Here is a 25,572-nt window from a genome sequence, read left to right as displayed (position 1 = left end):
AGAAATCTTTAATAAATAAATAAATTAAAAAAAGAAAAGTTCTCTTTGCAGAAGACAAAGATCATTACAGAAAACCATAACTAATCAAAATGCAGAGCTGTGGAGCACAGTTCTAACTGACATACCCACAAAACAACTCCTGCGTCCAAGGGGACATCATAGAAGAGGGGACGGGGGACTGTAAGAGCCAGAGGACTGGGGAGACTGTGTCTCCTTGGGATTTCAGAGCTATGCCATGAAGTTTCACCAACACAACTGTGTAAACATGAACTGAACAAGGACAACACCAATAAGCATGCTAATGTGGGCGGGGGAGCCCATGTGGCCTCGACCCGACACATAATGAACAGAATGCTGAGAGTGGAGAAATTGTCTTCCAGGGAAGAGCACGCCTATTGGTTATCCAGCATCTAGTGGTCAGCCCTGAATACATATACTAGTAATATTACACAAACTGAACAACTTGTACATATATATTTGGAGATGTGTGTGTGTATTTTATGTGTGTATGTATTTATGTAATTATATAATTATGTAATTAATGAAAAAAGAGGCCATGCATTTGAAAGAGAGCAAGAAATATATGGGAGGGTTTGGTGGAGGAGCAGGAAGGGAGAAATGATGTAGTTATATTAATCTCAAAAAAAAAAAAAAACAGACCAACATCCTCTATCAGGGCTTGTGTTCCTGCATTGACTTTATGTGTCTGAGGGAGGAGGGGACAAGCATGGAGTCTTAGTCTCACGTCACCTGTCACCAGCTGGTCCCCATATACTGGCACATGCTCAGCAAATACAACCCAATGAGAAAATGCAGTCAATAGCTTCAAAGGCCTCCTCATAGGCATCCCAGTTCCATCTGATGCACAGCAAGGTTCCCCCACAATACTGCACACAGCCACACCTTCACACCTCTCCCCCAGGGGTTGCCCCCACACCAGAGACTCTCAACACAGACCCTTCCTGGCCTACACATTAGGGTTTACATCCAGCCCTCAGCTACTTCTTTTTCCCTAGCCTTGCTTTTGAATCAGGCCTGTCCCATCTGCCTTGAGATCACAGGCTGCATCAAAACAGACACAGGCTTGTCTTCTCTCTATACACAACCCTGTCTTCACTGGGCCCCAACATTGTCTGCCAAGCCACTCTCACCTTGTCCCCAAAGGCTATCCATATCTGAACATGAACCCCATCTGCCTTCATCATCAGCTGTCCCTGACCACTCCAAGTGATATGAGCTGTTTTCCATAACCAGAACATAGAGCCAGCATTTGCTGGGAGCTGTTCAAGGCATCTGGGTGACACAGAGAAGGAGCCCCAGCCATGAGACACACGGTCACTCATAAAGAAGCACACACTTGTCAGAAGGTTGAGTGTCGAAGGCATATTGTCAGACAGCATCTCTGAGAAATAAATGCTTATGAGGGGATGAAGAGAGGGCTCAGGGGTTAAAAGCACTTGTTGCTCTTCCAGAGGACCACAGAGGATGCCAGCATTCACATGGCAGCTCACAACTGCATGCCTCTAGTCCTTGCACTGGGAGGCAGAGCCAGGGCATCTCTGTGAGTTCAAGGCTAGTTTGATCTACAAAGCAAGTTTCAGGACAGCCAAAGCTGTTACACAGAGAAACCCTGTCTAAAAAAAAAAAGAAAGAAAAAAAGAAAAAGAAAGAAAGAAAAAAGAAAGAAAGAAAGAAAGAAAGAAAGAAAGAAAGGGAAAGGAAAGGAAAGGAAGAAAAGGAAAGAAAAGAAACTTCCATTACAAAGGATTGTCTGGTCTCCATGGGTACCAGGCATGCACACAGCACAGATATATATAAAGACAAAACACTTAAACACATCAAAAAATAAATAAATAAAACCTTTAAGAGCAAAAATGAATAAATAAATAAATAAATAAATAAATAAATAAATAAATAAATGGGCCATACAGAGCTCGCCTGGCTACGTATGGTGGTTTGAATAAGAATGGTCCCCATAACTCATATACTTGAGTTCTCAGTCATCAGGGAGTGGAACTCTTTGACAGCATTAGAAGAATTAGGAGCTGTGTGGCCTTGTTGGCAGAAGCTGGGGCTGGGGGGGGGGGCTTTGAGGTTTCTAAAGCCCATGTCAGGCCCAGATTCTCACTACCTTCCTCAGCCACTGCTCCAGCACTGTGCTCCCTGTATGACGATAATGGACTGAGCTTCTGAAACTGCAAGCAAGTCCCAATTAAATTCCTTTTATAAGAGTTGCTGTGGTAATGGTGTCTCTTCACAGCATGGAACAGTGACCCAGAGTCAATGAGCAGACAGGAGGAAGGCAGGACAGCCAGGTGTGGGGTTTGGGAACATTACCTGGAACAAGTTTCTGGGAAGAAAACTGTCTACTGGGAGTAAAGGGAGGAGATGAAGGCTTTCCTAGCTCAGTGTGCGTAGGGTGGACTTAGGATTACTGTGTGTTCTCCATGGGCAACAAAACCCTTGGGCATCCTTGCCTGCAGCCTCATAAGAGCTGGTCTGTGGCTCCACCGGCAACTCTGGATCTCATGTAGCAGACAGTGTTAAGGACTAAGAGAAGGGACTGGGCAGCCAGATATGGATGACTGAGCAAGAGGGGCCAGTAGTGATGCTTCTCTGGACACCTGTGAGGCTGGACCCCCAAAGAGGTAAAAGTGGGTTCCATCAGTGCAGGGCCTGCTCACCCCCTGCCCCGTGGCTTTAAACTACATGCCATCTCCTCACTTCTCATCTACTATTGGTGTGCCTTCTACATGTGAATGTTTCCTAATTTTCTAGCCCTCTCTATGAGCTGTTACACGACAAGCTCTTCTATCTATTCTCACACAGAAGCACAACCCAGTGACACCCTTTCCTAGTTCCCCAGGTGAGCAACAGCTGCAGGGAGACCAGCTTTCTCAGGGTCACTCGACACCGATTCCCCACTCTGCAAAAACTTGACTATCCCCCTTTGTTTGTGCTATTGGTTTGCCATATGTGGTATACATAGCTTAAAAGTCAAAAAGATAAACTTAGTCTGAAATAACTATAAATTCCAATTGAGTCTTTGATACTGTTTCCTCACGAAGCTTCAGTAAATTAATAATAGATCAACCAAAAATAGCTTCTGGGCTAGAAGTCCTTTCAGTGTGATTTTCCGATAGAGTGGCAAGTGGTTGCTTTGCGGTGTGAGCTGAGCATGGAAGCACCGCTCTTCATTTAGCTGCACGGAAGGCACGTGGAGGAAGCTGTGACATTATTAATCACTATATTCAGTTATGATTGATGGGCTTTTCTGCGGGGAGGAAGAAGTGCCTCAGATACAATCTGTCCCAACAGCTCTGCGATATGCTAATATTTTCTTCAGATGAAAGAGGAGATGTGTTCAAATACCTGCCGTAGCAGGCGATTAATACTGAGAGCTCCAGAGGGGCCAAGGAAGCAGGAGCTGGAGGATGGGCCGGGGTAAGCAGGGGCCAGACCTCAGTTTCATCTTAGCATGGCTTTCGTGTGTGTGTGTGTGTGTGTGTGTGTGTGTGTGTGTGTGTGGTGTATGTATGTGTGTGTTCATGAGGAACTGACATGCATGCAGGCATGTGGATGTACACATGGAGGCCAAAAGTCAATCTCAGGTATCCTTCCTCAGGAGTCAATCATAGTTTTATGAGACAGACCTCTCACTGGTACTTGGAGCTCATAAATAGGCTACGCTGCTTGGCCAGTAGGCTGCAGAGACAAACCTTCACCTACCCAGCACTGAGATTACAAGTATGTATTACAATGATCAGCTTCCGTACATGGATGCTGGGAGCTGAACTCAGGTACTCATGCTTTCAAGGCAATCACTTCAATAGATGAGCCATCTCTCAGTCCTAAATATAACTTTGTAAGTGTCTTTTTAAAATAAAGCTCACCTGTCTAGGAAGATGACCTACCCCTCTTCTTCTTCACCCACTGGAAAAGCACAGAGGAGCAGGCAGCTCACTTGAATGATCCAATTACTTCTGAAATGATGCAGGCTACATCCTGCAATGCTGAGGCACCAGGGTAATCCCATCAATGCTGTGTGAGATCACTCAGTGTCCAACAGACATGCTAGTCACAGCTGACTGGGTCGACCAGATGTTCCAGCATCACAAATGCCCATGCTCTGGAGTCTTTCTCCTTTGGAGAGTTTCTTTAACTTGGAGAACCACACACTGCAAACAGCCTGGGCCTTTGGCAGTTTCTCCTTTTATGCCTCCTTAACTGAATGACATATGCTTGGATTCCAGTCTCTGATTCAGAACTGGTTTTGTGTGTGGCAGGTTGAGCAGGGAGGGTCTGGAGTCCTAGCCAAGCTCACGATGTGCCACACACCTGTGCAAGGCAGAACCACTTGGGGCTTCTCAGCCATACGCAGTACATGGCTATTAGTGCTCCTTACCCAGACACACGGTGAGGTTTTCTTCCTTTCTCAGCCTCTTCCATTTCTACTGCACCTTATGCGGGAGTCCACAAACACAAGACAGGGCAAAGACCAATGTCCTTAGCCTCACTATGCACTGACATTTCTCTCTGATCCCTTTTTGTCTGGTTGGAGGCCTGACTTCAAAAACGTGAACTGGCTAGGTCTTGGACTTATCCCGCACCCTATGATGGAGCTGGGACCTGCAAGGCAGACAAGGGACAAGGGCACAGGCAACAGGGTGGGAGGAAGTGCTAAAAGGCAGGATGCCAGAGAAAGCGTAGGGAAAGTGGCTGCTCCACTGACAGGTGACCTCATGGTCAGAACAGATTTGTTTATGACTCTGGTAGAGGCAACAGAGGCTACTCTCAGGTGAAGGGTGACCCTATCTATGGGCATGACCAGGTCATGCTTGCTGAATGCAAACATCAGCCACACCACCTTTCCTGAGAGACCCCGAAAGCAGGGTAGCTCAGGGTGCTAACAAGGAGGCTGGAGCTGTGGCTTCTCTACCCAAAGCTGTGTACCCAGGGTCAGGCTGCTCACTTTTTCCTCAGTTTCTCCATATTAGTATGGGATGACAGTGGCCCTGTCTTGTGACAATCTCTGGAGACAGGTTCAATACAATGAAGTTCCTAAAAGAATCCTAGTGAGTGCTCAGCATGCTGCTACTGGGATTGGAGTGGGCAAAAGTCACACACTGATTAGTGTCCAGAAGAAAACCAACAGTCAGGCGCCTTCCCCAATCCATCCCCTCTCTCCTCCTCTTTCCCAGCAAGCCTGCCCTGCTCTCTTTGGCTGTGATTATCCTGAGTGGCCACCTGATTCACAGGCGGGACTCGGGCCACCACGAGAGGTTACACAGAGCTGGTTCAGGCTGCTGGCAGGGACCTGTTCCTCTTTCGGCCAAGGGTGGAAGTGGGTGAGGGGTACACACCAGCTAAGAGGCATGGGAAGAAATTTCCCCTGGTGTCCTAATTTCTCTTCTGTTGCTATGATTAAATGCCTGATCAAAAGCTACTTAAGGAAGAAAGGGTCTGTGAGTTCACAATCCCAGGTCACAGTCCACCATTTCAGGACTCAAGAAGCTGGTCATACTACATCACAGTCAAGAGCCAAGAGGCTAGACACATCCTTGCTTACTGCTCATGCTCAGCTTGTTTTCTTCACTCCTACCCAGTTCAGGACTCAACCATGAAGCATTGCTGCCTACATTCTGGGTGGATCTTTCCACCTCTAAGAACAAGACCATCCCTGACAGACATGCCCACAGGCCAACCTACTCTAGATAATTCTTCATTGAAACTATCTTCCCATGAGAATCTAGGCTGTAGCAAGATGTAGTTTTAAACTAACCAGCACACCAAAGAATGGATAAAGAAAATGTGATACATTTACACAATGGAATACCACACAGCGATAAAAAATGGCATGTTGAATTGTGCAGACAAATGGATGGGTCTAGAAAAAAACATATTGAGTGAGGTAACCCAGACCCAGAAAGACAAATATCATATGTACTCACTCATAAGTGGCTTTTAGACATAAAGCAAAGAAAAACCAACTCATAGTCCACAACCTCAGAGAACCTAGAAAACAAAGAGGATTCTAAGAGAGACAGACAAGATCTCCTAAGTAAATTGGGAGCATGGGGGTCATGGGAGAGGGTAGAAGGGGAGGGGGAAGAAGGGAGGGTAACATAGAAAAATGTATAGCCCAATTAAAACAAATAAACAAAAAAGAAATGTAAAAAAATAGCAATAAAAACAAAACAAAAACACTAACCAGCACACCTTGCTTTAGGGAAACTCGTTGAAAGTGGGCATGGTGGGGGTAGGGGGGCTCTGAAGTATCTTGTTTACACCTGGAAAGGGAAAGCTCATGAAGATGGGGAGGGCTGGTCAATCTTGAGTCAGTTCCCTTTCCTCCCCCCCCCCCCCCCCCCCTCTCTCTCTCTCTCTCTCTCTCTCTCTCTCTCTCCCACGCTCTCTCCCCAACTAGTGAAGCAGAGGTCTCTCCTGGTCCTCACCTGAAAAATATTACTTATTGTGTGGCAGAGAAAGCATCACCTAGTGTCAGGTGAAGGGTTTGGCATGGAGAATCAGGCTCTCTAGTCTTCAGAGGCATGGAACACCCATCCATCCACTTACATTACTCCTCTTGTTGGTACAGTGCCATGGGGAACCTCACCATGGATACAGGAAACTAGGGCAATGAAAAGCCTGGCGTCTCCAGGAAGCAACCAGGGTGCCTATAACTCTCTAGAGCCCACTGTCCCTAGTTTTCAGGAACAGGGAACCTGAATGCTACAGAGATCCAGTAGATGCCCAGGAACACACAGCCAAAGGACTTCTTTGTGACCGCAATGAAGGTCAGGGCCAAGTGAGTGTGTGAGGTCCAGGCAGGACTGAGGGTGAGTGGAATGGACCTGTGTGTAGACTAAATTTGAGCCAAGACTAGGTAGATCTTCTGAGGCTGCCCTGAGAATACCCTTGACTAATGAAGGTGGGCCCCAGGGAAATGGCACCTCTCCACCCAAATCCACATGGCAAAGTCACTGAGTTGAGACAGGGCCTAGGAATCATCCAGCCCAGGCTATGCTCTGGTTGACAGAAGGCAAGACTCCAGTGCCCTGGGACACTGACACATTGGCAAGCCTGAGTCAGAAGGCAGGGGTTAACAAATAACCTTTACCATGGAAAAATGAGGAGATGACAGTCCTGGGGTCCAGCTAGTCTGCCCAGTGACCGTGTGCTACTTTCAAAGGCGCAAGAGTAACTCTGACCTCCAAACTCAGTGGTATGTCCATGTGTTCTTGGCTCTCATAAGCCAAGTGTACCTGTAGTTAAAACAAATAATGAATGTACTCCCTTTCATTCCAAATAAACTCTCCCAGCCCGGGAAGGAAGGCATGGGAAGCGCCTAACTTCACTAACCCTGTGGCCACCCACTTAGCCTCTAGAATCATCATGGAACCCCTACCAGGATCCAGGGAACCGAGAAAGGACTAACGGGTGGGAAGCCGGGTCTATTTAGTGGGGTAGCTCTGTGGGGGTGCACAGAGATGTTTTCATGTGGACTTCTGGGGCTCTACCTCCCCTCAGGAAGAAGTCATAGCTAGCAGCGAGCCTCCACTACCTTTGGATGTCTTTAATTGCACACCATCCTTCATGGTGGTCACTGTTGCCTGCACGGACACATGAATAAACTCAGTAGCAAGGACTTGCCTGAGGCCACCTGGCTGGAAAACAGCAACACCCTAAGAGAGGAACCAGGCCATGGTGGGGTCCACGGTTAGTTTTGGTTGGCGCAGTCCGGGCTGTAGGCAGAACCGGGCTTCAGGCGTTTTTACCAATAGAAGCTGAGGCCCCAGTTCTACCTACCACCCTCAGAGCTCTGTGCTCACATGAATCCCAAGCAGCTGGCTTTCCCAGGAGCATCCTGGGATGAATACACCTTATGTAGAGACAAATAAAAGACACAACCAAGACAATTACCCCTAGTACTGAGTGTTTCCACAGAACAACCTACCCCTAGTACTGAGTGTTTCCACAGAACAACCCATGGGCTACACCCGAATCGGGACCAGGGCGCCTGCTCATACCAACATGTGACTCAGGTGTGGGGACACACAATGCTATGAAAGGACCAGTCGATGATTTTTCTGGTGTGGACGGAACAAGCCAGAGAACTGGAGCAAACGTGTTGTGGCCCTCTCGGTTATTTCTGAGTTTGAAATATATGGAAGTCTCAGAAGAGTTCAAAAAAGAAAGAAAATGCGTCCAATTTAAAACCAACATATTGAATCGAGTAATTTAAGCTATGATTCTCAAACTGTTCGTGGAACTGACAGGCTCTGGTGCATTTTAAAAAGACATCTCAATTCCAAGCCTGGCATGGCGTCCCCACCCCCTCCCAGCCAGGGTGAGCCCTAACCAAGTGGCACAGCCACAAAATCTCATCTTAGCACACAGGCGCTCCCGGGGCTAAGTGACTCCTCGCTGTGATATCGCCCGCTTGGCACTGGACTGGTTATTTTCTCCAAGCTGCTCCCGACTGGCATTTACTGTTCAAGAGCAGTTGCTTCCTCGTCCTGACACAGAAACAGGACAGGCAGCTGCTCATACATGTCCCAAGTTAACACAGAAGATGACGTCATCGTCAGGAGCTAGAGGTGGCAGGCAGGGCACCTTCGTTCCTGGCGCTCACATGACTGGGAGCCCTCACTAGGGTCACCTGCCTGGGCTGACAGGGTGGGGAGAGAAACATCTTTTAAAATCCCTCTTACCTTTCCAGCAAGTTGGGCTTCAAGTTCTTTGAAGGTCCGACTGTGATCAATCTCGTCCCCGTTTCCCCTTGAAAGTAAAATAAAGACAATTTTTGTTACTATCCCTCCCCGACACACACAGATGTTGACACCAGACATCTGTCAAAGCCTTTCTGAATCACCTCTTTTAAAGTGCTAAGTGTTTTTCAGGAATGTGAGCTTCCCTGGGCCTTACTTTCCTTATCAGTAAAAGAAAATACAGTATTTACTTATCTTCAGGGACCTAGTGGACACCAAGGCTCACTCCATCCAAACCCACAGCAGTGTTCTGGGTCAGGGGTCATCCTATGTCGAGTCTCAGGGGGACCCTGCTCCCAGCCTCTAAGTTGCTGCACCCCATTCTGACCACGGTGGACTCCAGGTCCTAATGACACCAGGAATCTCTGGGTAAAGGACTTCTGGGCCATTGTGAGCCTGCGTCACCTGCTTGGCTCCACCTGCTCCCCCGCCCCCAGCTCTCTTGAGGTGTGCAGGATCTGTGTGGCTACCAAGTCTTTAAGACTGACTGGTGGGGTTGGGTGCTGAGCCAGGAACAGAAGCGGCAGAACGTGGGCTCCACTCCTTCATGCCACTTCCCCATCACCTCCCACACAGCCGGACTAGGCCGGGTGGGCAAGAGGACACCATCCCAACTAGAGAAAACAACAGATGGAAAACAACAAACATGTGGTGATGGGTGCCAGGGAGAGAACAGTGGTGAATGAGGGGACGCTAGAGGCGGGACAATGGGTGACCTTTGGGGTGAGGGTACTGAGAGGCCTCTGCTTGGGTGTGATGTGAATTGAGGCCCTTGAGCTAAGAGACAGTGCAGCTCTCCAGGCCAGACAAAGGGGACGGGCTATAGCAGGCAGCCCCAGGGCAGGAATCAGCATTAAGTGGATGGAACTGGATGAACGGATTAGAGGCGCACATGGGAGGTTTAGAGACACAGGGGTGCTGTGAGCCATAAGAAGGAATCCGGACTTCTAGCTACAGGGCGTGAAGCTCTCGCAGCAGCTCACTTCACTTTAAGAAGCCAGTGCTGAGAGCAGGTCAGGGCTGTGCCCAAGTTACAGACAGGACGGGTCAACAATCCAACTCTGTATTAACATAAGCTTCTTCGTAATATTTGAGTGGCATATTCAGTCAGTGCGAGACGCTGTTCAGAGCACACACTTAGGAGTTACAGAATAAAATCTATAATGAGCGTAGAATAGCACCACCTTCTAAATCCTTTCACCTTCGCCTTTCTCTGCACTAGGCCCACATGTTTCTCTAGCAGGAACTCGTCAATCTTTGTCTTATTTATAATAATTAAATGTTTAAGTATAATAACACACATTTCCTGTAACCAGCAGCTACTCTGACTCTCTGTAGGGAGTCTTTCCATCTTCTGCCCTGGACCCTTTTTATCCTTTTACCGAAGGCATCTTCATTCTTCAAGTCCAGTAGCTGGGTTACCAACCTGCAGTCTCTGCCCTTTAACTGAGAACTTAGCCCCTTTACGGAATGCAGGATGCACATGTGGGTTCGGGGTTGGTAATCTGCTGCAAGTTTTTACCACTTGTTCTAGATTCTTCTCTCCTCTCTTTGCTTTTAGATATTTTTAAAACCCATTTCCTTTTTCTCTGTCTGGAAGTTAGGTATTTGCCCTGTATCTGTCAGCTGCCCTAACAATGTGCAGATGTAACAGTTCTGTGTGTGAGGTCAGTGCACCTAGCCTCTTGTCAGTACCAGCTGGGGCTCAGGGCACGCCACCTCAGTCCGTCCACAGGAGTGCTGTGACCGTTTGCATGCCAATCACACTTCTAGTTACTCAGTTTCACGATGTTCATTGTTTTCTTTTTCTAAAATCTCAGGCCTTGGGCCCTGATCATTTTCCCTTTGCCTCTTCTATACTCACAAATGAAATCTAAGATGGCTTTCTTTGGCACAAATTTACTTTGTAGCATGTTTCCCACTCCCCTGGCTTCAACTCCTGTTCTCCTTCCTCAGTCCCCAGTGCTGGCTCCACCACCCCTGCCCAGACTGAAGCGGCCTTGGAGGCCTTCAGGTTCAAGATACAGCCACAGACAGGCTTCCTTTCTTCCACACTGGCCCCTCTCCTATTGGATCTGATGGCTTGCCTCTTTGTGGCAAACAGCTTGTCTTCCCTGCAAGCCCTACTTCTCTCGGCTCACAGCCTTTGTTCTTCAGTTCTTCTATGGCACGGCTACCTGCCTGGAACCAGCTATACCCTTTGAATCTGTGCTCTGCTACTGCTGCCTGCTTTATCCACTTGAATCCTGGTAGCCATCCTGGGGAAGCAATGCCACACCACAAGGCCTGTTCTCTGGTAGGGAATTCAGCTTCGACATAATGATCCTACTCCAGAAACGTCCTCAGAACTCTGTGGTGAGTCTTCAAAGGTGGAACTCAGAATGCTTTTTCGACTTCACTGAGATCTGCGTGATGTTATACAGGGAAGACTATTAAAATGTATCCAGTCAGCACAGTGCCAATGCCATGTGGATCTGTCACTGCATAGAGGGCGCTTTGTGCAGTCTGTACGTAAAAGTGTCCCATATGCCCACCAGAAGCAAATCACAGGAGTTACACTAGCTCATTTTGGCTGGGCATGTAGTTCAGTGAAGAGCTTGCCTAGCATGGGCAAGGCTCTGGCTGGTCCTCCTGAATACACCCACCCCATAAACACACCAGAGGAAAGAGAGAACACTAATTTCTCTTTAGTAAATCACCGCACAGGTGTTCTGAAAGATAAATGGTGACGCTATTCACATTGCAGAGCATCCATGTTGGAGACAGCAGTCCCCATTCTGAACACAGCACAGACCTAAACATCTGGGTTATAACGGCATCTACAGGTAGAATGTCCCTTCACTCCCCCTGCTGCCTCCGCTGTAGTCAGCTTGCCATGGCACACCAGGAGCCCCCATGGTAACGTTTACATGTGGTCAGTTCTGGCACAGATAATGTGGCCAGGGCAGGAGAGAAGAGATAAAGGTCATTTCTGAGTGGTCTTTCCTCTGCATGGCCGATGGCCTAGAGTATGAGCTGGAATAAAGATGTCCTCCACAACCATCTTTCCAGGAGGGAAGGGCTGGGGCCACAGTAAGGGACTTGAGCGGTTTTTCTGCTACAGCCCAGGAATTGGAAGGTAAGCAGCGCCCACAGGATGCTCCTCAGTTGATGCAAGCTAGTATAAACAAATCATACAGGACCTGGCTGAAACATACTGGACTGAAGACAGCAGGCAAACGTGTGGTTCTGCTGTTTCCAACATGGATGCTCAATTCCTGGTGTGGAAAGTATTAAAACACCACATAACACCACAGTGGCCATTGCAGCTTGCTTCAGAGCATGAGCGGCTTGGCTCCAGCTGACCAGGAGCAGCGACTCCCCCATGCCCTGGCATCACAAGACAGCTGCACTGCATACCTCTAGCTAAGAAAGGACCAAACCTCAGAGGAGACGTGATTTCTGCGCTCTGCGCATGCCCACGATGCACATGGCCTTAGTTGCATTTCTTCCTGTGGTGGTGAAATCCCTAACCTGGCTGACAGGCAGTTTCGGGCACCAGGCAGTGAATGGTAGAGCAGAGTCTGCTCAGCCATGGCAGCTTGTAACACGGAGCAGTTTCAGGGAAGGGCCAGGGTAGAGGCACGCTGCCCCCAGGACACAATGCCCCTGTCATGAGTTTGTTCCTCAAACCAGACTACCCCTTCCAAAGCTCAACCACAGGTTGACCGTCTACTCCAGATTTAAATCCAATACTGGGCTAATCCACCCATGAAGGCAATCCTCATTATCCAGTCACTTCCCAGGAGCCCATCAGCTGTCAAAGCCTCATTCAAGGGCCTGTAGAAGACAATTCCTTGTCACCCTGACACACAGCATCATAGGGTTAAAAATCTGCAAGTTGGTGTCCTAGCTAGGGTTGTTATTGTTGTGAAGAAACACCATGAGCAGCCGGGCAGTGGTGGCGCACGCCTTTAATCCCAACACTTGGGAGGCAGAGGCAAGCAGATCTCTGTGAGTTCGAGACCAGCCTGGTCTGTAAGAGCTAGTTCCAGGACAGGCACCAAAGCAAGACCGTGACCAAAAGCAATGGAGAAAAAAAGGGTTTATTTGTTACACTTCCACACTATTGTTCATCATTGAAGGAAATCAGGACAAGAACTCAGAGTAGGAACCTGGAGGCAGGAGCCGATGCAGAGGCCATGGAGGGATGCTGCTTACTGGCTTGCTTCACATGACTTGCTCAGCCTGCTTTCTATAGACCAGGACCACCAGCCCAAGGATGTCACCATCCATAATGGCCTGGGCCCTTCTCTATCAGTCACCAATTAAGAACATTCCCTACAGGTTTGCCTAAAGCCCCATCTTACGGAGGCATTTTCTCAATTGAGGTCCCCTTCTGAGGAAGACTTTAGCTGTGTCACGATGACATAAAACTATCTATCACAGTCAGACAACTGCAGTTAAGAGTATTGTATTCTGGCATCAGTGGCTGAGTACACAGTGGCAAGAGAAGAGGGCAGTACCGTGTCCCACAAGGGACATCTCACTCTCGTTCTTGCAAACGGCAGAGAACTGTGAGATTGGTGAATACTTTTCTCACTGATTTTATATTTCTCTTATTTTTAAACATTTACCAATTTGTTTACTTGTTTTGCACAGTATACATGTGGAGGACACTTGTGGGAATCTGTTCTCTCCTTTCATCATGAGGGTGCTAGGGACTGAACTCAGATCATCAGGATTAACAGCAAGTACCTTTACCTACCGAGCCATCTTGCTGGCCCTCTCTCTGACATCCTGCCATTTCACCATGATATAACTAGTTAGGCATTTCTTTACCTTCATCTGGCTAGAGTCTCAGCTGTTATGTTTTTATCCCTGTGCTCTTTCCCTTCTATGTCTGTGGTTTGAATTTTTTCCTCCAAACTTTGGCCTTGTGTATTAAAGTAGGGCCTTGAAGACCCTATCAATGATGAGGTAGCTGGTCCTTGCACCCCTTGCCTTCCTCCAGTAAGACACATGGAGAAGGCTGTGGTGCTGGGGCCCTCATGGACTTCCTGGCCTCTGGAACTCTCTGAAATGGTTTCCACTCTTAGAAATCACCCAGGCTGTGTATTCTGTTAGAGGCACACAAAGCAAAAGAGGACAGATCTTCTTGGACGGGTCTCCTCTGAGTCTTTGTTCCTTGTGCCCATTCTCTCTGCTTTGCACCTCTGTGTTTTTCTGTGCTACATCCCTCAGAACTGCCTTCCAGTCCACTAGTGTTCTCTCCAGCTGTGTTTATTCCATTCTTTTCACCAACCTACTAAATCTGCACTTATAGTGTTCGGCATCCCATCATGCACCAGCACTATCGGACGTGCTCTCCTGCTTGGTTTCCCCCTGTGATGGCCCCTTGGCTTTGCCTCTTGTCTTCTTTACTTCAAATGGACAGCAAAACTAAGCATAGGAATTCACTATCATATGGACAGTGATTTGGTCGAAGCCCAAAGAGCCCAAGCTGACTATGGAAAGTATCCTCCTCTGGACTCCAATTTTCATTTTATTTTGGCCTCCTAAAGGAGCCCCACTCTTGACAGACCACTACCACATTAAAATGCTTATTTACATATATTTGACTTTTTATTCAGCATTTTACTTGTGTTCCGTATAAATGCTGTTTGTGGCACATATCCACAGAAGGAGACTTAATTAGAATGCATGGTCTCCAACCATCAAGAGAATTCAGCTTCATAGTGAGTCATAAATCTTTCAAATTTGGTTTAAATATTTAACCTTTTATAGTTAGGAAAGTAACTTAGGATCCTTCTCATCTCAAATCATCAGACATACGCAAAAAGATCTCTTACTTTTGGTTTTTCCAGATTCTTAGTATTTTTATACAAATACAGGATATGGTACACACAACGATACTATCCCACAAACGGAGTGGGATTGGGTCAAGAGTGTGGATATGGAATCTGTAAAGGAAGGTGTCATTCTTCTGAGCAACTGCGGGTAGCAGCTTAGTCTGTGACTTATTCAACACCAAACAGAGCACTTGGGCCTCCCAGCCACAGACTATATAAGGGTATGTTTCTGGTGCTGTGATGGGTTACCCAAGACTGGGCAATTTATAATGGAAAGAATTGTTTAGGTTCATGGTTAAGGAGCTGGTTAAAGAACTGGATGGTCCAAGGTAGGGGTCTCTAGTGAGGGCCTCACACTCCTTCAGCTGGTGGCAGAAAGTGGAAGAGCAGGAGGGTGCGTGTGGAAAAGAGATCCCGAGAGCCTCTGTCTTCACAGAAGCCACTCCTGAAGGTAAATGATCTAGTCCCATGAGAGCAAGAGCCTACTATCATGGACACAGTACAACCTTTTCCACCGGTTCTTACCACAAAACCAAAGGCTTTCCATTGGGCCCCACTCCCAACAATGCCAACCAAGAAATTAAGGTTAATGTGTGAATTTCTGGGGACCCATTCAAACCACAGAGAGGGCCTGATATCTGTCACCGCAGAGAGAGTTACTTCACTAGTGGTTTTTAAATTATGATTTAACGAAAAGAAAGTCATAAAATTTGTTCTCATGGGCTGGGAGTACAGTCGCATGGAAAAAGCACTTCTAGCATGTGTGTGGTCTCTGGGCTCAATCTCTTACCACCATTTAAAAAAAAAGAACCACTGAACCATTTTAAGTACATAGTTCAGTAGTGTTCAGCATGTTCAAGACTCTGTGCAGAAGTCTTAAGGGCCATCTCCCTATCTCCTGTGCCCCGCATTGCCCACAATTCCCTATCACCCAAGGCTCTCTATTGCCTCTTCCTCCTGCTGCAATGTTTGTGCCTAAGCTGCAGGGGGGAGAGGAAAGGGGACAAGGTGTCTACTGTGACTCTATAAAGGCAATACTGAAAGGCGCTAACTGCACAGGATCAGGCTTATTTCTACTTATGTGCGAAGAGTGTGCCACCTGTATGTAGGTATGCACACATGGGTGCAGTGCCCATGGAGGCCAGAAGGGGGCACTGGATCCTAGGAACCAGAGCTATAGTCAGTTGTAAACTCCCAGACATGGGTGTTGGGAACTGAACTCAGAGTCTCTGGAAGAGCTACAAGGGCTTTTATACTGCTGAGTTATCTCTCTAGCCCCCAAATTAAATTATTGTAATTGTTTGCATAGTTCCACAGAAAGTGAGGCTTATTCACAGAGCCAGATAAGCAGTGAGTAATTTTCTCACTAAAACAGTATCTCCTAAGCCACAAACTGGAACCCAAAGCATACCTGCTGACAGGGCTACTGAAGGTTATGTGGCAGGCCCCACAGTCTACAATGAGCCAGTGAGCCCTACATTTATACTAAAACTACAAAGCATAGCCGTGACCTTACAAAACCTTTAACATCCTGTTTTCCTTCATCCAACAAAACACTGTCACTTCCCAATGTATGGTACAAAAATGTACAAAAACAACAAATATCAAATCTGGAATCTTAGCATCTTCAAAATTAAAATCTGTTTTTTTTTTTTTTCAGATTTAAAATACATTGTACACAGGCTATTTTTAAACCTAACTTTGACCTGCTATGTTTATGTTCTATTACAGCCTCATTCTTTCTAAATAAAACTTTGACTGAGGATTAAACCCTTAAACGTTACATGGACAGGCTCTGCCCATGCATTTTCCATGGAGACACAGGTATGAGCTGAGCATGTGCTGCATGCTGCAGTCCCAGCACTTGGGAGGCTGAGGCAGGAGGATCACGAGTTTAAGGCCCATATGGGACATATGGCAAGTCTCAGTCTCAGAGAGGAAAGTGATACAGATGTGTGACCAGGACTGGCTCTAATGGCCTGTGTTGTGACTCTGATACATCACTTCAAATGTCAAATGTTAATACGAGTGACAAAAACCCACTTACCTCTTCATAATGTTTATATTTAGATCAATTCCACCGAACCTGGACAGGAATTCAAGGTATGGCACGTTGCCCGAGCTGGTGAGTGGGATCTACGGTCAGACAGGAAGCATGACAACGCATTAGAGAACTGAGGCTCCAGCCACAGACACAGAGCAGGCTTCTGTGTCGTGTAAAGTTGTAACATCGAAGCTGCTCAGGGAACCGACACATTAGTAAACATTTGTGAGTCCTTCCCAGGAGTCAGAGCTGATCACGTCCTCAGAAAGCGCAGTATGAGGCAGTCTGTGCTCAAGGAAAAGCCAACATGTGTGTATAACATTACCAAACACCTGACCTGAACTCACCAAACATCTACATACAAATCAAGCAGAATCTGCACAAACATCTCCTATGTGTTATGTGTACTAGAAGCGGAGGGGAGAGCAGAGACATCCATCTAGTTTCAAGAGAGAAAGACTGTGGCTGTTAAGAGTTATTCTTCTAGTATATTTCTAGTATAATTATTTAGCTATTGGGGAAGCGGTGTCATGCCAGAGTGTAGGTGCAGAGGTCAGAGGTCTGCTGGAGGAAGTAGTTCTCCTCTTCTCCCACACGGGGTTCCAGGGACCGACCTCAGGCTGTCAGGCTTATGGGCAATCACCTGTATCCACTGAGCCATCTCACTATAAAGGATACTATTGGGTCAAGTGAGCCAATATGAATTATAGATTAAATAAAATGATTAAATCAATTGAGATGGGCACTGCACTGTGATTACGCCAGAGGTCAGTCTTGTTTTTAGGAAATCTATACCCTGAAGTCAGAAAGAACCGTGAGACTGTCAGCTTCTTCGGTGTTTGAAGACTTTCTCCAGAAAACAAAACGCACTTCAGTGTGTTGAAGATCCATGACCTCCCTTGCACAGGGAGCAGAAGAATTAGCCCCATGAAAACAGCTGCATTGCTGAAAGCAAACCACAGAGTCAATACAATTCCCATCAAAATTCCAATGATATTTTTTCACAGGAGAAACAAACAAACAAAACAAACCCTACAATTCATACAGAAACACAAAGATCCCAAACTGCACTACAGAGCCTTGGTAAGAAAACCAGGCTGGTGCTGACACAAACACAGATGTCGACCGATAGAGCAGACTGAAGGACAGAGAAGGAAAGCTACACACTCCAGCCACCTCTTTCCCAACGAAGGGCCAAGCATACACTAGAGAGAAGTCGGGCTCCAACTCTTGGCTCATGATGCTGAAACACTGGACACTCAAAGGCTGAAGACCAAACTACATCTCAGACTCACCCTGTGCCATTAAAAAAAAAGTAAAGAAAAAAGCATCAGGGACATTTATGTAAGACCTGAAACACTGACCCCACTGGAGGAAAATGCAGGAGAGATGCTTGAAGATCAAGGCACAGAAAAGGACTTTCTGAAAAGGACACCAACTGCTCAGGAACTCACTGCACACAGTTCAAAGCTCTTCAGCAGAGGAAACCAACACCAGGGTGAAGCAACAGGCACAGGATGAGAAAAAAACTATGCCAACTGGTCATCTGACAGGAAATTAGGATCCAGAATTTATACTGAATAGCCAAAGAACAAATAATCATCAAGCAGGCGAATGAATTGAACAAACTGTTCTCAAGAATACGCATGGCTAAGGAACACTCGAAAAGATGTCTGACCTCCCTTGTTACCAGGGAAATGCAAATCCAGTGTACAACGTGGGCCTCAGGGGATGTAGTGGGTAACAGTGCTTGTTCTGCAAACACGAGGACCTGTGTTTGAATTCTTGGCACCCATATAAAAAAATATAATAGAAATAATTTTTTTTAAAAGAAAAGGCATGGATATACATGCCTGTAAACCCAGCACTGAGAGCTGGCCAGCCAACAATTCTAAGCTGACATAGTGAGTTTCCTGACCAGCGAGATCCTGCTGCCATGGAGGAAGACATGATGTCATGCTCTGACCTCTGCATGTGCATGCCTGCACACTGACATGGACATACAACCACACAGAGAGACACGTGCACACACAGCACTAGAATTAAAATCTTAAGTGACATGATTGATTTTTAAAGCTCCAATGTGTTTCTATCCCACTCCAGTCATTTGGAAAACAAACAACCAACCACAGCAACAAAGGCTGGCCTTTGAGGGATAGGACCTGCATACCGTGCAGGAATGGAAATTAGTGCAGCCATTACAGAAACCAATTCGCAGGGCCCTTCCGAAACTAAGAACAAGACTGCCATGAGACCCAGCTGTCCCTGGGTCTGCAGTGACGAACCCTACATCTGCACACCATAGAGATATTTAGACACCCATGTTTATCACAACAACACCATTCACAACAGCCAAGCGATGAACCGGCTATGCATCCGTCTGCAGATGAAGGGTGGAAATGTGGGGAACGTAACAGCCCTGAAGAATGAGATGGTGTCAATTTCAGGGAAATGGATAGAGCTGGAGGTTTAAGGGAGTAAGTTAGACTCAGGCAGATATAATAAACGTGCTTTCTCTTACACAAGTCTAAGTTTAAAATAAAAGGCATTCTTTCTCAGCCTTTTGGCTAAATTAAGGGTAAAAATAAGACATAAGAAAGTAAAAAAACAGACTGTTGGGGAAAAGGGAAGGGAATGAAAAAGTGATGGAGTTGAGTATGATTAAAGTATGCTACAGCACAGGGTGCGGTGCAGCATTTAACCCCAGCACTAGGGAGGCAGAGGTAGGTGCATCTCTGTGAGTTCCAGGCCTACAGAGTGAGTTCCAGGACAGCAAGAGCTGTTATACAGAGAAACCCTGTTGAAAGAAAGAAAGAAAGAAAGAAAGAAAGAAAGAAAGAAAGAAAGAAAGAAAGAAAGAAAGAAAGCAAGCTACAAACACATAGGGAATAGCAAGACCATTGTTTGTACCATAAGTCTTCACTAATAAAAAACATATGTACTAGACTGAGGCGATGACTCAGAGGTTAAGAGCATTGACTGCTCTTTTAGAAAACCTAGGATCGGTTCCTAGTGCCCACAAGATGGTTTCCAAGGGATATGGTGCCCTCTTCTGGCCTCTACAAGCACTGCACATACATGGTGCATAAACATACATAGAGGCAAACACACACATAAAATAAAAATAAATAAATCTTTTAAAAATACGTACAATGTACATGTTGAGTATATTGTTTGCATATGTGCCTATACACACACACACACACACACACAAGCTGAGATCTCAGGAGAAGAAAATAAAGGGACTCTTGTGCCACAGATAACTCAAAATGAAGGGATATAGGATTACTGTGCCACAAATGCTTTAGTATCATTCTTAAGGAAGATTTTCTGAAGATTCAGAATTAATTCCAATACAAAACTAATTTTTTAAATGAAGGTAATTATTAAAGGATAACAGATTTTGAATCTAAATAAACATAAGAATATGATCAATATAAATATTTTATAATAAGTCTCATACAGGTTCACATAATGTACTATCCCTCACACCTAATGAACCCCAAGTCTGCACAACTGAACTGATATTTACTTAGCCTGGAAGTATCAGCCTCAAAGCCCAATATCTCAATGTTCCCCCAAAGGATGAATTTTTCTTCCCCATTTAAAACATGTGTAATTAGGAAATGAGGCCAGAGGGATGCTGGCTTATGATACGTCTCTGGAGAAGCTTTTCCTGCAAATGGCACCTGTGACTCCCACGTCTGGTGGTATGTACGCATTTCAGAAGACACGGTAGTAGCAGGTGCTCAGAAGTGTTCCTAACATGACAAAAAGATGGGCAAGAACAGGTCCAATGTGTGGCTCAAGACTGGCTGTTCTCAGTGATGAGATAAAAGAGAATGGGGACCTGGAGGGACGGCTCAGTCAGTAAAGGACCTGAGTTTAATCCCCAGAAGCCACATTTAAAAATCTGAGAGTCCTTCAACTGGACCTTGGGAGCTCAGTCCAGTGCTCCGATATGGGTGTCTGTCTCTATCTCCATCCATTGCCGGATAAAGGTTCTATGGCGATATTCAAGATATTCATCAGTGTGGCTATGGGAAAGGGCAGAAGGAGAAAGAAGATGAGCAAGAAAGTCAGGACCGCGAGGGGTTGATCCACCCACTGAGACAGTGTGACTGATCTAATGGGAGCTCACCAAGGCCGGCTGGACTGGGACTGATGGAGCATGTGATCAAACCGGACTCTCTGAATGTGGCTGACAATGGGGGCTGACTGAGAAGCCAATGATAATGGCACTGGGATTTGATTCTACTGCATGTACTGGCTTTTTGGGATCCTAGTCTGTTTGAATGCATACCTTCCTAGGCCTGGATGGAGGGGGGAGGGCCTTGGACTTCCCACAGGGCAGGGTACCCTGCCCTCTCTTAGGACTGGGGGGCACGGGAGGAAAATGGGAGGAGGGGAGGAGGTGGAAATTTTGAATGGTATTGTTTATAAAGCAATTAAAAAAAATCTGAGAGTCCGACATGTACTTATAATCCCAGTGCTGGGGAGGTAGAGACAGGAGGATCCCTGGGGTTCACTGTCACGCAGCCTGGCCTATGTGGTAAGTTCCAGGGCAATGAGCAAGCCTGTCTCAAAAACACGGTGGACAGTCCTGAGAAACATTTGACATTCTCTTCTGATCTCCATATGCACATGAACACACGTATATATACACACATACACATGCACACATATATAAGTTGAAAAAGAATGAGAAGACATTTGCCAGATTGCAGCCAATAAACAGGCACACACGTAGGCAAACATGTGGACTTCAGGAAGCAAGTTCTGGTGCTGGATCGGGGCTGCAGAAGGAGGAGTTTCACAATCTGTATCTACCACTGAGTGTTCCCATAACCTTGGTCTACAACTTAGAATACCACAGGGCCAAACCACAACTTAGCTCTCTGAAATCCATTTTCTCACAAGACATTTACTTTTTAAATGATCTACGACTAGGCTGGGGAGATGGCTGACAGGGTAAAACGCTGTACAAACAAGAAGACCTGAGATCACATCCCACACACCTATGGAAATACGAGGCAAGGAAGCATGTACCTGTAACCCCATGCTGACGGTGAAGAGAGACACATAAATAGTGGGACTTGGGGACCAACCAATCTACCCAATCAGTGAGCTCTAGGTTCAGTGAGAGATCCTGTCTCCAAAAATAAGATGGGGAGCAATGGAAAAACATTCAAAGTTGACCTCTGGCATCCACATACACACATGCATGCACACACACAGGAAGAGAAAGGGGTCCATGTCAGTACTCGGAGACTCTTAATGGAAACAATGGTACAGAGCAGGCCACAGCAAAGTCTACGGTGCCCCAACACTAAAGCATCCTGATGTGGCTCTCCAGTGAACACTAGAGTGTAGATGGCTTCTGGAAAGCTCTATTCTAATTGCTAGGGCAAATTACTATAAAACCTTTCTTGTTTTTGTACATTTCTGGTTGGGCTACCGACTGAGGAAGGAGGGTGTCACCCATGAACTAATCAGTTGCTCCGCCAAGGCAACCGTGGCCCCCAAAACTGACCACAGATCCAGAGGCTCCAGGCCCTGAGGAAGCATGCCTGGTGTTGGAAAAAGAGCCAAGAACTGTTGTTTAAAAAGTCTCCAGTTCCCAGTACCTTCTTCTAAAAATGACGTTACATGTCATGGTTTCTGTATTTCTTCTCCTGCACAGCTGTTTAGCTTGGGGAGGTTGTCACCACGGTCAACTGATATCAGACCATAGCTGTAAGGACATAGTAGGGATTTTTTTGTTTGTCTGTTTGTTTCAAGACAGGGTTTCTTTGGGTAGTCCTGGAATTCACTCTGTGAGTTCCTGGAACTCACTTGTAGGAACCCGGATCAGTTCAAGTCTGTCCTTGAACTCAGAGAAATCCACCTGCCTCTGCCTCTTGGATGCTGGAATTCAAGGCATACAACAACATCGCCTGGCTAGAGATTATATTTTAATTCTCCACTTGGTATAAAGTGTCTTCCCAGTGTTACAAGGGTAAATAGTCTTCTTAAGTCAGAAATAGTCCCATGTAATAGCCACTCCACCCTCAGCAGGTCCCCAAGAGAGTGAGAGTCTCTGTCCATACAAACCCTGGTGAGTCAATGTTCACGGCAACAACATCCACAAATGTCTCTCTCTGACTCGGGCACTCTGGCTCAGCCTGTGACGTCCTCTGCTGCCATGTTACTGCAGGAAGATCCTGAGCAAATGCCAGGCGGCCTCCAAATACAAGAGGAGGTACTGGGGAGAGGAGTCATGCAACAGGAAGGCTGGTCAAGAAAACATGCTAAGGATGGCAGAGTCCAGACATCGCACTCACTGAGCAGGCAGCTACATTCCTGGGAAAGGAGAGGTAGCCACCCCTGGAACACTGGGGAAAACAGGAGACAATTGTCTTGAACCATGGGCTTTGTGTGATCACCCAGAAATGGGCGGAATGTGAATGCAGAGAGCCATGTGTGTGAACCAATGAACTCCTAGAACTCTGCCCACCAGGAAGGCTCCAGGGATGGCCTCCCAACAATGGGAGCCGCCCTCCACCTAAACCCTTCATCCAACCAGGGTGAGCCAAGCTCTGGAGAGCAGGTGGTGGCTCCAGAAAAGGTTGGTCTGTCTTAGAAGGCAAACAAGTCCTCAAGGAGTAATAGAGTTGTGTCCAAGGCTGGGGAAGCACACTAGAGGGGCTGCTGCTGGCTGCACAGGGATGAGTTAAACACCAAAGTGAATAAATAATGAATTCCTAACCCACTTACTAGAGACCTCCAGTCTCCGCAAATATGGAAACAGTGGGCGAACAGATTGAAAGTCAGATGAAAAACGGAATATTTACTAATCGCAAAGTTTCCCTCATGGAATATTAACTACAAAGTGCACACCCCAGAAGGTCTGACAGATCTCCCTTTGTGAAGTGGCCAAGGCAAGTGTCGGCAGCTCCGGGACACACAGGAATGAAGTGTGACCCGAGAAGAGCTCAAGGTCACTGCTGGGATACACCCACAGAGATGTGTCCCACCAGAGATGCTGCCAACACCTGCTCCCAAGGAAACCCCAGGTAAACCCACATGGAATCTTCTGTGGCCGCAGAATGTAAAGCCAGGGAAAGATGGGGGAACTGTGCCAGACTGACAGTGATGAACTGTTACCCAAATCAAGGGCAGAGTCTGACTGTAACCTAGGCCTGCAAGGTGGGTGTGGGGCAAAGGCATGGGACTCTGGGGTTGAGCTGGGCATCATGAGGCAAGGGAGTCTCCACTTGAACAGCTGGGCTGTGGCTGATAGGAGGCAACACCTTGGTTTAAAGGAAATCTACACTACAGCACCTGCAGGTAACAAAGAGCTTTTCCTCAAATGGCTTGGGAAAAAGGCGTTCTCTGAGTTCTACACCCAACTTGTCTATGACTTTGCTTTGAAAACACAAGGCTGTGACAGTGATAGACTGATATAATTCTGGGGGGAAAATCAGGAGAGAGCAGGTTTTAGAGGGAGTTGAAATCTTAAAGGGGCAGGTAGCAGGACAGCTTCTTCCAGTTCTCAGTGGTATTTAGCTTCAGGCTCCCCAGCTTTTGCACAATGGTCTTTAAGCTGCATGCATGAGCGTGTGTGTGTGTGTGTGTGTGTAAGTTTATATTGTACAAATACGTGTATGTATAAGCTTGTGTGTGTGCATATGTATGATGTATGTGTGTGTAGTATAGGTGTTTCTTTTGTGAACGAACACTCCAATGTCCTTCCTCTCTCCACTTGACCAATTGTGAGTTTCTGCCTCGTCCACTGCACAGAGAAGCTTCTCTGGAGAGCTCTGGAACTGCACTAATTTGTGGGTAGATGATGCTGTCCACGTAGCAGAACAAGGCTGGGGTTTCATTGGATTTTTGGCACTGTGTGGGACCAGGATCTGTCTCTGAAGCATGAGCTGACTTTTTGGAGTCCATTCTTTATGGTGGATGCCTTGTTCAGTCTTGATGCTGGGGGGAGAGGCTTGGTACTACCTCAACTTGATGTGTCAGACTTTGTTGATTCCCTATGGGAGGCCTTACTCTTTCTGAAGAGTGGATAGGGGGCTGGGGAGAGTGAGTGATGGGGAGCTGTGGTTGGTATGTAAATTTAATAAAAAAAATTAAAAAGACCACCATGGAAACAGTGACAGATAGAAAGTTCATAAGAGCCAGAGGTTGGGAGGACCAGAGCAGAACAATGCCTTCGGAGCAGGCCAGGACCACTGCACTTGAGAGCTCACAGCGGCTGTGATGGACTGTACAATGTCTGTGCAATATCGAGCCAGTCAACATCGTAGCACAGAGGAGGATGGGCCTCATGAGCCCACCCCCAGCTGAGGAGCTAGGAGCAGTTTATGGCAGCTGGGACAGGGAGAGACAGTTTTTCTTAAGGATATTGCTTTTAGTAGTAGGTCAACCATGCTTCAGTGAATGACCAGGAGTATGTGGACAGCATAAAACAGACTTAGTGGGCTATTCAAAGAAGACAAGAGGACATAAAGTTGGGAGGGGGTTGGTGGGTCTGGGAGGAGTTAGGAGAGAAGTTGGGATAGATATTCTCAAAATACGTTATACATATTATATATAAACTCTCAAATAATTAATAGTATATTTTAAAAGAGTAAGAGAACTCTGTATCTGGCCTAGGGGGACTAATATGCAGAAGCAAGAACAACCACAGAACCATGAGAAGGGGGTGGGAGAGACACCCACCTTCTGGTGCTATAAGCTCTGCCCGAGTGTCTAGCCAACTTCAGGGAACCACATGTGTACAAGAGTCAAAGCAGCGTAGCTAAACACAAAAGATCTAAACTAAGAGGTGAGTTCTGACCTCTGCAGGCAAGATGGAGTTTATAGTTAGCTGTCTATGAAAATGAAGTGTCTTCAGAGGGACAGCCAGAGGCTCCACAGCATTCACACCCATGAC

At 46.6% G+C, this 25,572-nt stretch overlaps 1 protein-coding gene across 3 annotated transcripts in view; it reads right to left on the bottom strand.

Annotated features, from left to right (window-relative positions):
* The window catches only part of Efcab6 (EF-hand calcium binding domain 6), a 187,472-nt gene that overhangs the window by 132,746 nt on the left and 29,154 nt on the right, over positions 1 to 25,572 (bottom strand). For 2 of the 3 annotated variants that reach the window (XM_050130560.1, XM_050130566.1), the window contains 2 exons: positions 16,650 to 16,738; positions 8,715 to 8,781 (listed from right to left, as the gene is read on the bottom strand). In XM_050130560.1, the coding sequence (XP_049986517.1) occupies positions 8,715 to 8,781; positions 16,650 to 16,738 (156 nt within the window). Of the gene's footprint in view, positions 1 to 5,951; positions 5,969 to 8,714; positions 8,782 to 16,649; positions 16,739 to 25,572 lie in introns of those variants that run through there. The other variant, XM_050130573.1, reaches the window with a different exon arrangement.

This window comes from Alexandromys fortis, unplaced genomic scaffold, assembly GCF_014885135.2.
Source record: "Alexandromys fortis isolate MF-2015 unplaced genomic scaffold, M_Fortis_MF-2015_v1.1 scaffold_28, whole genome shotgun sequence".
NCBI classification, from domain to species: Eukaryota; Metazoa; Chordata; class Mammalia; order Rodentia; family Cricetidae; genus Alexandromys; species Alexandromys fortis.
This window is presented reverse-complemented; position numbering and strand designations above follow the sequence as displayed.